General features: G+C 38.0%; 1 protein-coding gene across 1 annotated transcript in view; it reads left to right on the plus strand.

Moving 5' to 3' along the window:
* The window catches only part of PLCXD3 (phosphatidylinositol specific phospholipase C X domain containing 3), a 149490-nt gene extending 132886 nt beyond the window's left edge, over nt 1-16604 (plus strand). Inside the window, exon 3 of the mRNA XM_006207689.4 lies at nt 15633-16604. Coding sequence (XP_006207751.1) covers nt 15633-15786 — 154 coding nt within the window. The 3' untranslated portion in view covers nt 15787-16604. The remainder of the gene's footprint in view (nt 1-15632) is intronic.
* Nucleotides 16605-16875: the final 271 nt, after the last annotated feature.

The raw sequence follows: 16875 nt of genomic DNA on the forward strand, positions 1-16875 counted from the left end.
AGCTTAATGTCCTTAATGTGGCAACGTGCGTAATATGCTATTATATGTATTGTGAACATCAAAGAGGCTTCGATATTACCTAAATTTATTTGACCAAGGGAATATTAATTTGTTTCAGGAATATCTTTCAATATCCCATGGAGCATTATCCCACGGAACTCTGTTTAGGTAACATTTTTTATAGAGAATGTGGTCACTGATTATAAACATCTTAAGGATATTTCCAAATCTGATATCCTCTGATGCTTTTCTAAAAGGTGCAAGGAGGAAATATACAAGAAAGAGGAGGATGCATTAACAAACAAGACACATATATGGCACCTATATCGTTTGGCAACATCTATTGTACATTATTAGCTAGGAATTTTCCATGTGGTAAAAGAATGCCCAAGTGGAATATTTAAAAAGTGTCAGGTAACATGATTTCCCAAAAATATAACCAACAAATAACACAATGAAAAACACTCTTCTCAGACTAATTGACTTAAAATTTTGCACTTGTTTGGTACTATTAAAAGACTCTGACTTTGTAAGACCGCTGTCAGGAGGAAATTATAGAATTAACAGCATAATGAATCTTATTTTCTTGCAGAACAGATGACATATTCCTCTACACTTTGCACCTGCAGTTGTCACTGATTAAAGGGGAAAAAAGGAAAAGGCCCTCTGATCACTATGCATGATTACAGGGCCCATAGACACACAGACTCATTAGCACCTGGGATATTATGATCAAATTAATTCTGTTTGTGTTCATTCTGCTTGTTAGCATTTTCCCTAAGGAATGAGAAATTTCTGAATTTGACTTTTTAAAAAATTGCACATCTGATTTGAATGCTATAAGCACATTTATCTTTGAAAGAACATGTCCGGGACATGGAGTTGCACAAAGTACTATACACAAAAGGCTGTGATGATGTAAGGAAAACCTCCCTCCCTCCAGCTTTTGCTGGGCAGTTTGGGCTGGAAAAGTCTCCCATTATAGTGACCATGACAATTGTTTTCTTTAGAAGTAGGCTCAGATTTTCTGGGCTTCTGATACATTACTCCTAGCATAATGGTACCCAGTGGGAAATCCTAACAGATGACTGATGTAAGACGATGTGCTCACTATTTCTAAGTGGTCTAGACTTGGTGGCCTTTCTGTTTTGCCAGAGGAAGTAGAGGTACCCATGTGACTCTGCATAGTGCATGGTCCAAAGCATAAATGAAGTTTTTCTCAGGTAATCCTCTCCCACCTCCCTCCCAAAAAAAAAAAAAAACCCTCAAACCAGCCAAAGACCTGCCATCTTTGTATTGGGGGAGTGGAAATGTAGTGTCAATTTCTCTATCTCATTAAGGGTGCCAAAGTTTACTCCTAGTTCCTACTTGGGGAGAAAGTCTACTGATCACAGAATTTCTTGTCATCTAAATTGAAGACTTGTAGGTTGGGTTTCCCAAGAAACAGACTCTTAGACTCTGAGATTTGTGTGCAGTTTTATTCTGGAGTTCCATTGACATCCATGTCTATGGGAGAGTGAAGGGACAGGACTGGTTAGGGGGAGAAGCTGGGCTGTGGTGCTGTCACAACAAAGGCCTTAGCTGCACATGCAGGGAGCCCTGGAACTAGGGTAACCTTCTGAGTTGTCCCATCTTGAGGCAAGTGCCTATATCCACTCCTTCCCAGTGATCAGTCATTGGATGCAGGTTGTCCCCGGAGAGGGTGTGTGACCTTGAGTGGTGTACTAACTCTTTAGCTGAGGGCAATTCTCAGACAGACATTGACCCGAGAGCTGACAGCCAGCAGCGTTCTGAGCAGCCGGAGGAGTGAGTGCTCTCACTCTGGGAAGGGACGGTCTGGGCAGCTCTTCCATACATAGAGAAACTTTTTCAGTCACTTGCTTCAGGTATCCTAAAACTAGGGAAGATGAAGGTAGCTAATGTTTATTTACTGCCTACCTTGTAATAAGCACTTGAAGCATTAACACTAAGAATGGAGGAGCAGCTATCATTTATTGAGTTCTTATCTCTCAAATGTTATGTTCATTTTGTTATGAATGCTATTCCATTCACTCTCCACATTAATTCACTCTTTTTATTCTCTTTCACAAAAAAGGAAACTGGAGCTGGAAAAGTTTAAGTAACATGCCTAAAGTTACACAAGTATAAGTAAGAGTGCCAGGATTTGAACTCAGTCTGCTTCAAAATTCACTCTCTCTCTCTTTTCTTTTATTTGAAGTATAGTCAGTTACAACGTGTCAATTTCTGTTGTACAGCATAATGTCCCAGTCATGTATATATATGCATATATTCATTTCGTATTCTTTTCCATTAAAGGTTATTACAAGATATTGAATATAGTTCCTTGTGCTAAACAGAAGAACTCTGTTTTTTAAACTATTTTTAAATATAGTGGTTAGCATTTGCAAATCTCAAACTCCCAAATTTATTCCTTCACTCTCCCTTTCCCCAGTAATGCTTGTTTACTGTGTCTGTGAGTCTTTCTTTTGTAGATGAGTTCATTAGTGTCCTCTTTTTTTTTTTTTTTTAGATTCCACATGTAGGTGATATCATATGGTATTTCTCTTTCTGGCTTAATTCATTTAGAATGAGGATTTTTCAAGTCCATCTATGTTGCTGCAAATGGCATTATTTTATCCTTTTTTATCACTGAGTAGTGTTCTATTATATAAACATATCATACCTTCCTTATCCAATCATCTGTTGATGGACATTTAGGTTGCTTCCATGTCTTTGTTATTGTATATAGTGCTGCTATGAACATTGGGGTGCATATATCTTTTTGAATTAGAGTTCCCTCCAGATATATACCCAGGAGTGAGATTGCTGGATCATATGGTATGTCTATTTTTAGTTTTTTAAGGAACTTCCATACTGTTTTCCATAATGGCTGTACCAATTTACATTCCCAAAAGCACATCCTCCGCATTCTCCACATCCTCTCCATCATTTATCATTTGTGGACTTTTTATTGATGGCCATTCTGACTGATATTTTGATTTGCATTTCTCTGATAACAAAATTCGCCTTCTTAACCTCTCTGTTATACCACCTATCCATGTGGTATTATTTTGTTTTATTTTTGCAAAACTCCTATGAGGTACGAACCAGTATTATCCCCATTTTATGGTGAAAAAAATGAGCATCAAGTAAGCTACATGATCTTCCCCAATGTCACACATTATTAGTAACTCAAATAGGGCTCTAATTCTAAAGCTCTTGCTCTTTCTACTGCCCCTCTATTGATTGTAGGCAGTCCATTAAAACTCGATAAATACTCACTTAACTTACGAGTCCTTAGAGAGTAGTCTTTATTTAGCCTCATGAATTGATAAGAGCCCATGGAATATTTCCATTGGAATTGGAGTATGTGCCAAGAAAGCAGCTAGTTGAGGAGGCCAAAAGAGGCTTCACGCACATCATTTTCCAATATTTTCATGCAAGTCTCTTCAGAGCAATTAAGCAATTTCTATTTGTAGCAGTTCAGATAATTCCAGAAGTAGTCCCATAATTAAGGCAGGGACCATGTCTAGTTCATCTCTGTATCCACTCTCACAACTGCCATATAATAGGTACTTACTAAAAATCTGTTGACAGTAAGAGGGAATATATGAACATGAAAGGCCAATAGTTCCCAGGATTTCACCATCAAAAATCTCTACAGATGACTGGATAAAGAAGATATGGTATATAAATAATGGAATACTCCTCAGTCTTAAAAAAGAATGAACTTTGGCCATTCGCAACAACATGGGTGGACTTGGAAGGCATTATGCTAAGTGAAATAAGTCAGATGGAAAAAGATAAATACTGTATGTTATCACTAATATGTGGAATCTGAAAAATACAACAAACTGGTGAATACAACAGAAAAAGAAACAAACTCACAGATACAGAGAACAAGCTAGTTATCACCAGTAGTGAGGGGGAAAGAAGAGGGGCAACATAGGGGTAGGGGATTAAGATGTGCAAGTTATTAGGTATAAAATAAGCTAAAAGGATACATTATACAACACTGAGAATACACCCAGTATTTTATAATAACTGTAAGTGGAGTATAACCTTTTAAAATTGCGAATCACTATATTATGCACCTGAAATGTCCATGATATTGTACATCAACTATATTTCAATTAAAAAAAGAATCTCTTACACCATTTTCCCTCACAAAGACCATCTTCTCTTAGTAAATGTATATTTTTAAAGTAATAACTTATCTCTCCATTGTGAAGATTAGGGTCCCACGGAATTCCACTAGACCTTCCAATAAGCAATAGGCAGTCAATACTAAATCAGAATTAATAAAATAATTCTGCCAGTGGTAAAGAAGAGAAGCGTTTCAGTTAACTTGTGTGACCACAGTTCAGGGATGGTTGATTTCTGTCACGGCTTTCAACATTGCTCCTTCTGCTCTCCCAAGGTCCAGGACCCCCCGAGTTGGGAATCACTGAGAGTAAAGGGATAAACCTAGACAATCCTTGAGATCCCTGTTCCAAGCAAACCCAGGATTGTTAAAACTTCCTTTCAGAGCAGGTTCAGCCCTGAATTTTTCTTTGCAAATGGAACTCTTTCCAAAGAGGAGAAAGGACGGGCAGGTGCCTGCCAATAGCAACAATACGCTTTGAAGAAAGTAAATTGCTTCTAGCTTTGAGTTCCCAAATTCCCTGAGCATTTGTGCTGAGTGAGGGGCTATTTGGCGCCGAGGAAGAGACTTAAGGTGGGAACACTTGGTCCCACACAGAAGTGTTCATTATACTGATACTCTACCCTTGAAAGAAAATCCATCTTCTGCCTCCTGGCAATCTAAATCTTAATAATATACTGAAAGGTCTCTTTGTCTAGAATTTACAAAGCTTTCTTTCTTCCTTCTCTCCCTTAGAAAATCAGCAGACAGTATAGCCTCTGTGCAGCAGGAGACCCCCATCCAGGGCTGAGCGCTTGTGTTCTATCCCCTGGCAGGGTTTATAACTTATTCCGAAACATTGGCTGGAGCGAATGATGCGCCTGAGGACATAGCACATTTCATGAACTGTAAACACCACTCTTCTTGCAGTTTATATGATATCATTTTAATTGAAAATGGATTTTTAACGGTTTTCTTCCACACCACAATGAAAAGGCTACTCTTGCCATCATCAAAGGAAATGGATGGAGTCTTTTGCTTTGATTTGACTGCATTACTTTCTGTTAAACAAACACAAAACTAAAGCAGACTAACAACCTGCCAGGCATGGGAAGAAGAGGAGGTAGTTTCCATGTCTTCCTGAGGATTTGGAACCTGTCCTGTTGAAAACTTAAAGCAGCTAGTATAGTACGGGTGAAGGTGAGTGTTGGTTAATCCCTGGACCCCAATATTCCTGGTGTGACAGTGGCTCTTGTGTCCTTATCCCACAGTCCCCAGAACATGTCAGCACTCACGGCTGTGGCTGAGTTGTTAGGAACAACCCTGACCTTACATGTGAATAGTACCCTGATAGATAACATCATCTTGTGTGGGAGTGTGTCTGCCCGAAGTGCTGTCATACGTAATTTTACAATTAGGAAAAACAGGGACTCACATAGCTTGCCTAATTTATGCAGGATTATAATACATAATAAAAAACATTACTATAGTCAGGACCAGGACTGAAATTTCTCTCTTAAGACCAATCCAGTTGATGTGATAGTTCTGTTTGTTTCCTCTTAACAAATCTCTCCCCTACTAGAGTGTATGTATGTACCAGGAGGGCAAGGGCTGTTTCTGTTTCTAGGCACCCCTGTGTCCTCAGCCCACAGGATAATGTGTAGCACATAGAGGTGCTTTATAAACATGTGTGGAACAGATGTCTTTATCAAGCTACAAATGGAGCTTGAACCTGATTTGAGCAGAGAATCTGGGAAGGACAAGGAGAGAGGGACTTCTTCCTTTCACAACCACAGAGGGGAAAATTCAGATCAACTATTTGTTTAGTTGTAACTTTCATTATTTTCTGTTTTGCACCTTAATAGTTGTGGTAATTTTGTTCTGAAAGTATAGAGTGCAGGTGATAGGAAGACTTGGGAGGGCTTTGGTCTCTTATTCAGAAAAGCCCAGGTCCTCGAAAATCTCTAGAGTTGCTTTTAGGGCATTTGTTGTGCAGGTAATTCATAAGACTTCATTCCTTCCCTGGGTGCAATTTTAGGGGAAAAAAGTTTTTTTTCCCAAAAATGAGCTATTTCACCACGCATAAATCAGATATGCTCCTTCCTGAACAGAAACAGCTTTAGCAAAACATGATAAGCCTTGTCTTTACACAAGTTACATTCTCTAAGATACACTCATCTGTCTACCTGAGGTTATTTTGAAGCCCCTTCTGGAGTTTCAACCTACAGATAGATGCAAAGGCCCTGACTTTTATCACTGTGTGCTTCTGTGCATAAAATGCCAACCTTTTGGACAAGAGTTTCTTTTTGTTTTGTCTTTCTCTTCTTTACATTTTCAAGTGAAATTTCTAAGCTTTCAAAAATGGCCAGACTGACAGGAAATCACATTGTAAAATATGTCAGAGCTGATTTTAATTAGTTGGTCCTGGGTGACTCAGTTGCCCAGGGGAAGAAAGACCTGTGATCATCACTTTAAACTTTGCAGATCATCGAAGCCTCCGTTTCTCAGGAGAGGCTGAATTTGGACAAGGTTCTGATGTTTTCACTGTAATCTTTACTCCCAAGGGCAGCAGAGAGTTCTGCAACAATTAATGAGTTGAACTTAGAGATTCTATTTCATTCAACAAAAGAAACATTTCGTTTATAATTAAGTACATTCAAATAAAATTCACTGAAACATGCAAGTGTTTCATTATCCACAATTGTTCATTCATTAACTGCAAAATACAACAGTTTAGAGAATTTAGAGAAGTAGCATGTATGAAATACTTTTGTTGTTAGCGTGTTATGTATACACACACACTTGAGTATGAATTTGACATGAATTCCTAATAAATTTAAATCTAATTAAATAAGTAATTATAATTAATAATTTGATAATAAATTGGTAGTAAATAAAGACATCTAAGTGATTAAATTTAATTCTAATAAATTTTATTCTTAGAAAGATGATGATTACTACTGTCATTATTATTAACCCAGACTCTCAGGGCACTATCTGTATAATGCAGGAAAAGTCTTTTTGCAAATGGACTGGTCAGTTTTAAAATTTGCAAGTAAGACCCACCAAATACAGAAAAGTTAAAATCCTTCACTTTTATTCAGCAAAGCAGTAATAAATTCACAAGCTGAAATCTGTGCCAATAGCCACAGTGAGGGGAACAGCAATCTTTTCATGAACTGTGTTACCGCACACACTTTTATTCTAAAAACAAATCTTTTGTTTCTAAAAATAAAACCTGCTAAGGACTGGGGATACAGCAGCGAGAAAACAGTCTTTGCCCTTAAAGCCATTGCTGTCTAGCTGGGGAGACAGATATTGATCAACCACATAAATATTATTGCAATTTGGACTAGTGTTCTGAAGAAGTGACATTTAAACTATCACCTGAGAGAGGAGTGAGCAACTTGGTCAAGTGAAGGGGCAGGGAAGATGAGGTATTCTTGGTGAAAAGAAAACAAAACAACAAATGAACAACACCAAAACAGCATTTGCAAAGTTCCCTGAGGAAAATTAGGCTGATAAGATGAGCAAGACTGAGGATGTGGCTAGAATTCAGTGAAGGAAAGAAGAAACTGGAGGAGCAGCTAGCGGCCATTGTTCAGAGCCTGCGGGTCAGTTAAGAACTTTTGTCTTTGAGCTAAAGGCAGTAAGAGGTGATAGAAGCTTCCGAAGTAGGAGACTGACATGAATTAATAAGTCAAGGTCAGCACATTGAGGGTTACTGAACCTTCCAATCTCTAAATCTTTTCCTTTAAATCTTTCCAAAATCAGTTCTCAAAACCAGCACATCAGAAGACCTCCGGTTCCCACATGGCTCCCCTCCTGTTGCTTCCTTGGAGAAAGGTTTTCGGATTCCTGTAGACTTGCCCGTTTTCTCTCCTAAGACGCCTGCAGTCTATTTGAAGATGCTTTTCCTCAGGAGAGCTCCACGTTCCAGAGAAAAGCTTTGAGGCTGCATGTAACAAATTTTGGTTCCGGACCTGCTCTTTTGCTAAGTTAGAATCTATAATAGGAAAAGCATACCTGGACGTTTGCCACAACTATGTGCCCCAAAAGAAAGCCTTTCCAAGGATCCTTCCTTAAAACATCATCACCAGTCATGCCCTCACAGCCCCAGGACATCACCCCCATCCATTTTCTATCATTGATTGGAAATTGTGAAAGTTGGAAAGAAATCCCACAGGCTCGTTTTTACATCACAACTGTATTATGTCTGGGTGTTGCTCTCAGAATTCCCTGATGTCATCCTTCTTTGAGACTCAAGAAGGGCATTGCATGGGCTGTCACCCAGTAGATATTTAATACATTACCACTTCTAGAGCAGTAGGCACTCATCCAAGCACTTTAAATGCACTAATTACTTTGATTCTCATTATTATGTGCATTTGACAGATGGTGAAACTGAGGCTTAGAGTGTTAACTAACTTGCTTATAATAAATGCTGGTGCTGAGATTTGAGCAGAAAGAATCTGGATCCAGATTTGACACTAGTGCTATGGTTTTATTTAAATTTTTATTTATCGTGAAACGATTCTCCTGGTAGTCAGTGAGGTCTTGCAGATAAACAGTCTAAATCTACACTATAAATCCAGCATCTAATAAAAATGAGAATTAAGAAAAAAGATGGGCATTTATTAAACAATATTGCAGTTCCTGTATAGTCACATCTTTCTATGCTAAAAGAATCAATCCGGTAAATGGATACTAAAATATTAATATACAAATTCAAAGAGAATTTAGTCATCTCTTCAGATTACATAATTTCACTAATATCTTCCTTCATAATATTAGTGAATGTTTTTCAAATTTCTGCTAGCAACTCTTTGACTACAAAGGTGGGGGTATTATGAGTAAATGAATGAATGAATGAGGGCTTTTTAAGATCTTGTAGCAATCTGAGAACTTCCCAAGCTCTTTAATTTATTTTTTTTAAATCTACTGTATACACCTTTTTGTTGAATTGGCAGATAGAGGTTTTTTTGTAATCAAAGTATAGTCAGTTTGCAATGTTGTGTTAATTTCTCATGAACTGGGTAGTGATTCAGTTATACATACATATGTATATATATTCCTTTTCATATTCTTTTTCACTATAGGCTATTACAAGGTATTGAATATAGTTCCCTGTGTTATATAGTAAGGACCTTGCTGTTTATCTGTTTTATATACAGTAGTCAGTATCTGCAAATTTCAAACTCCTAATTTATCCCTTCCCATCTCCCTTTTCCTCCCAGTAACCATAAGTTTGTTTTCTATGTCTGTGAGTCTGTTTGTTTTGTAAATAAATTCGTTTCTTTTTTTAGATTCCACATATAAGTGATATCATATGGTATTTTTCTTTCTACTTTTGGCTTACTTCACTTAGTAGGACAATCTCCAGCTCTATCCATGTTGCAGCAAATGGCATTATTTTATTCTTTTTTATGGCTGAGTAGTATTCCATTGTATATATACATCACAACTTCTTTATCCAATCATCTGTCAATAGACGTTTAGGTTGCTTTCATGTCTTGGCTATTGTAAATAGTGCCGCTATGAACGTTGGGGTGCAGGTATCTTTTCAAATTAGAATTTCCTTTGGGCATATGCCCAGGAGTGGGATTGCTGGATCATATATATGGTAAGTCTATTTTTAGTTTTTTAAGGAACTTCCATACTGTTTTCCATAATGGCTACACCAAACTACATTCCCACCAACAGTGTAGGAGGGTTCCTTTTTCTCCACACCCTCTCCAGCATTTATCATTTGTGGACTTTTAAATTGTGGCCATTCTGACTGATGTGAAGTGATACCTCATAGTAGTTTTGATTTGCATTTCTCTAATAGTTATCCAAGCTCTTTATTTATATATGAAGAGAATACAAGTTTTAGTGTCATTAGATGGTAGACTTTGTATGGAATTAATATTAGATTATTCTTTTTGTGAGAAAATCAAAGAACTCTTCTTTGGATAAAATTAGTGACAAATCTTTAAGCGCACGTAGAGAGAAGTTCAGACCCCACAGGCTGTCAAAGGAGGCCCTTAATAATCTGGCGCAAACATCTTCCTGTTCTTCCTCTCTTCCAGTCAATCCCCCTAACGGCCTCCCACCTCCATGGCACTACTCTCCGGTCATCTTGTCCTTCCTAATCACATCATCTTTTTCACATCCGTATGCTTTAAAAAAAACTTTATTGATGTCTGATTGACATATAAAATGGTAAGAGCACTTAACTTAGGATCTACCCTCTTAGAAATTCTTGATATACAATACAGTTTTGTTAGGAGGGCATTGTGCTAAGTGAAATAAACCAGACACAGAAAGACAAATACTGTATGATCTCACTTACATGTGGAATCAAAAATAGTCAAATGTATGGAGCAGAGAATAAAATGGTGTTTACGAGGGGCTGGGGAGAGGGAGAAATGGGGAGGTGATGCTTAAAGTGTACAAATTTCCAGTTATGCAAAATACATTAGTTCTGGAGACCTGCTATTCAGTGCATATGCTACTGAACATGCTGTCCCCTTTTCTTGAAATGCTTTCCTTCTTTATCTAAACAGTCATGGCCAAGCTCAAATGTTACCTATTTTTTGATGTCTTTGTTAAATTTCTCCTTCATTTCTCACAAGTGGAAGTATTTTACCTACATGACCCCATAGAATCCTATGCTCACGACTGTTGCACCATCTTGTATTGTCATGACTGGTTCATACCCATTTTGCTTGTTAGACTTTGAGACAGTTGAGACCAGGATTTCTAGTTCAACATTTGAGTTTAATAAATGCGCTGTTTTCCTTCTGGTTTCCAGGGATTGTGGTAGGTACAGGGGATATAAAGATGACTATGATATGATTTTTTTTTGAAAAGTGTACAGGCACTGATAGAAATAGGCATGGAAGTGGATAATCTGAATGCCATGTGCAGTGCGTAGTCATAGAGCTATGCTATAAAAGGAATGCTTTAAAGGTGTTTAAGGCATCAAGAAAAGAGCTCTTCACCCAGATGCGGACTGCAGGGATTGAGATAATGCCTGGGCCAAGTCTTGAAGGGCAAGGAGAAATGAGTGAGACCAAGAAGGGTACTGGAAGAAGGAATGGTATTTCACATAGGGAAAAGTCCTGGGGGAAAAAAAAAACAGGCATGAAGCCTGGGAGAAAACACAGGCATTTCAGTATTACCAGAGAACAAGTTAGCATGTAGGAGGTAGTAACAAATGAGACTGAAGAGGGTGTGAGGGAGGGACTCACCCATACTGTTCAAGAGTGGGGTGTGTCTTGTGAGTAAGAGAAGACTTTGTGGTTTTTCACATAGAAGAAGAATGCACTCAGCTGAGAGAAAGATTGTTCTGACTGCAGTATAGAAAAGGCACCAAGTAAGAGTGTGGGGGCAGGGCTGTAGCAACATTTCTCTAAGACGGTTGAGGAAGGTCTGGACTCCTGAATGGTTCTAGGGAGCTACGCCTAAAACACTGTCCTCCACAGATGCAGTATATCTCTGCAGAATGAATGAATGGGTGATTTTTAAAAATTAAAGTTTAACTACTTTGTCTTGTACCATGAAAACTGTTATACTGAGACAGTATCAGTAATAACCGCCAGAGTAGGCTTTTCAATTTCTCAATTATCTGATATAAAATTTATTACAATTTATCTGGTATAAAAATTGATTCTTGGGAGGACAAATAAAAAATTTACTCTTTTTACATAAAAAGGATAGGTATATACAAACAGTATATAAACAGATTCACAGTCTATCTGTGGCATCAAAATTGTATGGAGAAGGAGGGTAAGTAGGAAAAAAGTATCTGTAAAGACTCCATAGTGGGGAAATAATGAAAAAAAGTTTGACTGCTATGCTAAATAATTTTTGTTACTTCAGCAGCATCTGCTAGTTTTAATCCAATATATTGTCTTTTTTGTTAACATAATTCTACTTAAGTCTGAGTATTTGAGATTCAACTTGGCATTATTGCTTATTTTGTCTTTGGTATCATATTGACTTTAGAAAAGTATATCTGAACAGAAAAATAGAAATACTCCCATGATGCAGAGAAACAGCATTTTAAATATAAAACTCATATTTCACCTGAGGACTACACACTATTCCAAAATGATATTTCATCAATCTTCAAAGCAATAAATATTTAGAGAAACAGAGAAGAGCACTCTTACACTTTCCTAACATCTCTCCATGGGGATAACCATTAATAGTTCTAAATTCAGATCCTGGAATTTTAATCTTAGAGTAGCAGAGGGCATCTGAGTTGCTGTTTTTTGTGATGGTCATGGTTCTAAGATGGGAATTCAATTGCTCAGGCTCCTCCCATAACCTAGTACCTTATGGATCTGGTAGATCAGCTACTCAGTTTAAGTTAATACAGAACCAGCACTGGCCCCAGCTGGCCCCAGCATCACTGGAGAACCACGCCTTTTAAGGTGAGTATACCTGCTAAACAACCATTCTTTCCAGGAAATACACTGGTTCTGATGCTTTTCCCAAAGAACATCTGCCTTTTCTAAAATGCCAATGTGATATTGCATTCACAACAAAGATACTGCATCTGCTTTACCAGGTCCAGAAAAGAAAGTAATGAAATTCAAACCCGAGTGGCTGCACATACATTGCCACAGCATCTGTCTTTCTGATGAACTTGAATACACTTCTATCTGTTCTCTGGGGATACAGATTTTTCATTTTAAGATAGAATTCTCTTCTGAAACCGTTACTGTAAAGACCAGATTTCTCCACCTGCCAGTCTATTTTCTAAATGTGTTGAGCCCTTTAGATCCGTGCTACGCTCTTTTAGAAGCATTTGGGTCCTCTTCTATCTGTAGCTAACAAACAAATGTATATGCTGAAAGACATAGGTCAGAATTTTTAAGATATCACCCACAGGATTAATGTAGTCATTGACCCAGATGGGTGGAGTTTGACAAGATGAGCTTTCTGGAGAGAACGTATTACATAGCATGCAACCTCACAAACCAAAAGGAACATGGCTTTTCCCTTGATTTTCATGACACTATGCTCCTGATTTTCCTCCTGCTTCTACGCCTAATTTTCTTTTTCTCTTCTTGAATCAACCATTCTGCCCATCCCTTATATGATCTTCAGATTTTCTCTTCTCATCCCCCTCTACACAATCTTCCCTGGTGATATTACCCACTCTCATAGCTCTAACCATTGTCTCTGGGTAACAGCTCTCATCCAGCTCTGTGTCCTGAATATCAGATCTGTACCTAACTATCAATTGAGATCTCAAGTCATGGGTCCCAAAGTCACCTCAAAATCAACATGTCTCAGACTGAACTTAGCACATCCACTGGACAGCCTTTACTTCCATCTTTCCAAGAGTAGTATGATGGTGACTGCCTGCCAGGAGTAGCTAGAAATCTTGGCATCACTCACAGCCTCTTTCTCCCTCTCCATCTACATCCAATCTCACACCAACCAAATGTTGTCATTTATCTCCTCAGTTCCTTCCGTATGCACTTATTGCTGCCACTGCAGTGTAAGCTACCACTCTGGGCTGGATTCCTTTCACAACTACATCATTGTTATTCTTGATCCTAGTCTTGCTTTCTCCCATTCATTTGTTCACACTGAAGGCAAACCACTCTCTCCAAATCACAAATCTAAATATGTTATTTCCCTGGTTAACAGCTTTCAGTTGGTCTACATTTCTGAAAGCCCTCTGTCATCTGGTTCCTTCCTATCTCTCTAACATTTTTTAAAACTTCCTTAAATTAGATGATATAACTTCTTTGAAATTCTTAACTGCATCATTCTCTCTCCTCCCCTCCTTTCTCTTTCTCCTTCCCTTTCCATCTAATCCAGGAGTTTAATGCCCACATGTATTTCCTTACACTTTCTTTACTATTGCATTATCATCTCTCAGACCTCAGTTCGTTTATCCCTTTCTCATGTGAGTCTCCTTCCTGCCCTCTTAAGTCATAGTGGTTTCTCTTCAGCATGCTGTCATAGGACATTGCATTTTTACTAATATCTCCTGGATCTGTCTGTGTGCCCTACTCCTAAGCAGACACCATACTTCTGTCAATGAATGAAAAAATGCTTTTTCCTCTGTCTGAAAATGCACTGCATCCTCCTCCATCTCCCATCCCCACCTTTACCCAGCTAAGTCTTCCTAATCCCTCAACATTCAGGGAGTGCTCTTCTGAATCCACTATGCTTTCATAGTAATAAATCGTCTTTAATAATGAAAGCCAGATCATATCACTCTTCTGCTCAAGATCTTCCAAAGACTCCTCATTTCACTCAGAGTGAAACTGTTAACCAGAGAAATAACAGGTCTAGATTTGTGATTCAAGATCTTTATAATAGCCTACAGTGCCCTACAGGATCTACTCCCCTTGCCTCATTATTCCTCTAACTTCATCTTTTAATACTCCTCTTTTCTTTTTTCCAAGCTTAAGTATGCTACCCTTGTAGGGCCATGGCAGTAGCTGAAGTGCTTTCCCTAGATATCCATGTGACTAACTCCCTTGTCTCCTTCAAACCCTTGCACAAATGCCCCCTTATCAACAGGCCTGCTTAAGCACCCTATTTTAAGTTGCAATCTCTCCAACTCCTCTGTCTGCACACTCCTAATCCTTTTTCATTGTTGTTGCATTTTAATAGCACTTAATCCCTCCTATCAAATAATATAATTAATTCATGATTATTATTCATTGTTTATCTTTTCTTATTAGACTGTAAGTGCCACACAGGTGGATATTTTTATATACTTTGTTCACTCAAGTTTTCCAGTGCCTTCAATAGTGTCTGGCATAGAAGAGGTGATCAGTAAATATGTTTAAAGGATAAGCCCTGATTGTACTGTATTCAAATTTCCTTCCTTGTCCATCTGCCCATGAACCACCAAACCATGAACTCTTTAAATGCAGGGAGTTTTGCTATTATGTCTATTTACAATATCTAGCACATTTCCTGAAACCAGTGGGTTCATAATAAATGTTTGCTAAGTGCAAGTATTCATCTCTGACCTCATTACCCCATAGCTTTGCAGGGTTTGCAATCACACCATGCCAAACTAGAATACAAGTACAAGAATGTTGTTTTTTTAGTGGAACAGTTTCACTATAAATTCTCACAGCATCTGAGATCTCCAAAGATGGCGTCCAATGTGGACCAGTATAGTGACTACAGTTGGCCCTCTACATCCTCAGGTTCCACATCCTGGGATGGTTGAATTCATAGATGTGGAAACCACTGACAAGAAGGGCTGCCTTTGCTACTCCATTTTATATAAGAAACTTGAGTATTCACAGATTTTGATGCCAGTCCCTCGTAGATTCCAGGGACGACTATATTTCTCCTGCAGAGTTTCTTTAGAAGTTAAGAACTTACCATTGTCTATTTGGCACTTTTCTCCATTCTGTGTCTGTAATTATAGCATTTACTTTAATAAGTTAGAAAACTAAAGGAAATCCTGGGAATTGCGAGCTTAAAGAATAATATCTTTCCTCCTGTGACTTTTTTTTTTTCTTTCCTATCTCAGAGCTCTTCCTGCCATGATGCAGTGGGTCCGCACACAGAAGCCAGGAGAGAGTGGCATCAACATTGTGACCGCTGACTTTGTAGAACTTGGTGATTTCATCAGCACCGTCATAAAACTCAACTATGTCTTTGAAGAAGGAGAAGCCAACACTTGATAGCACCATGTGGCGTGTCCGTGAATAAGATAGAGAAGACTCACTGTATTAGGCGTATTATCTGTAAACACTCTGAACTTCCTATTCCACTGAGTCTCTGAGGGGATAAGGGCTGATAGTGGGTGGGAAAAGGGGGAAACCATTTCTTCAGTGATTATTACCATACTCTTCACTACTATAAATATTTCATTTCCCATTTGATGAGCAAAACCTACTTCTAGCGTTAGGGATTAAAAAAAAAGACTAGCACATTTCATTTTGCAGAATTAGTCTTTGTAACGTACAACTCATGAGTGTTTACTTGATTGCATTTCTGATTTCAACCTAGGGCTCCTACACTGTCTGTATCCTCTAAACGAACCTTTCTGCTCCCTCTCTTGCTCGCTCTTTTTAATCAGAAGCTGTACGGGACTTAAAATAATTGAATGCCCAACATAACGTGTATTACATTGTTGTACTGAAATTTACTTGTCTTGTGGGACTTGGTATAATATTCTGTAGTCTGCAGTCTTGCTAACTTTTGGTCATAGACAATATGCATCAAATCAGTTTCCGTGCATCAGTAATATTGGAGGCCATGATCAGTAATTTTTGTGTTATATAAAAACAATAGTGTTTCACAGTATTTCTATTTGAGGCAGCTATAAATATAGAGTAAAAACTTTTGTGGAAGAATTATTAGTGCCAACTCCATAGTGAAAAATGGGGGTGAGGGGTGAGGGATGCCATTTAATTCAGAAATCTCTAAATAATATTGTTCCTCAAATGCCCTGTAAATGAAAAATTATGACACGTGTGTTAAAAATCAGAAGACTCTGAAAAGAACTCTTAACAAAATTTCTTCTAATAACCTACTGATTAAAAAAGAAAAAGAAGAAGAAAAGAGAAGGATTGTGCAAACTTTCCTACCAAACTGAGATTTCCAAACATGTAATTCTAAATCCAAGATTTTGAGGAACATATTTTGAAAAGCTTCAATTTGAGTTTTTTCACTTGAAATTGAGGAAAAAGGGAAAGAGAGGAATGTTTCTGAAGCTATGTCCGTGAACTCTCAAGGATCCACAAAACATCTTTAAGAGATTCTTAAAT

The sequence above is a fragment of the Vicugna pacos genome, chromosome 3 (assembly GCF_048564905.1).
Source record: "Vicugna pacos chromosome 3, VicPac4, whole genome shotgun sequence".
Lineage (NCBI taxonomy): Eukaryota > Metazoa > Chordata > Mammalia > Artiodactyla > Camelidae > Vicugna > Vicugna pacos.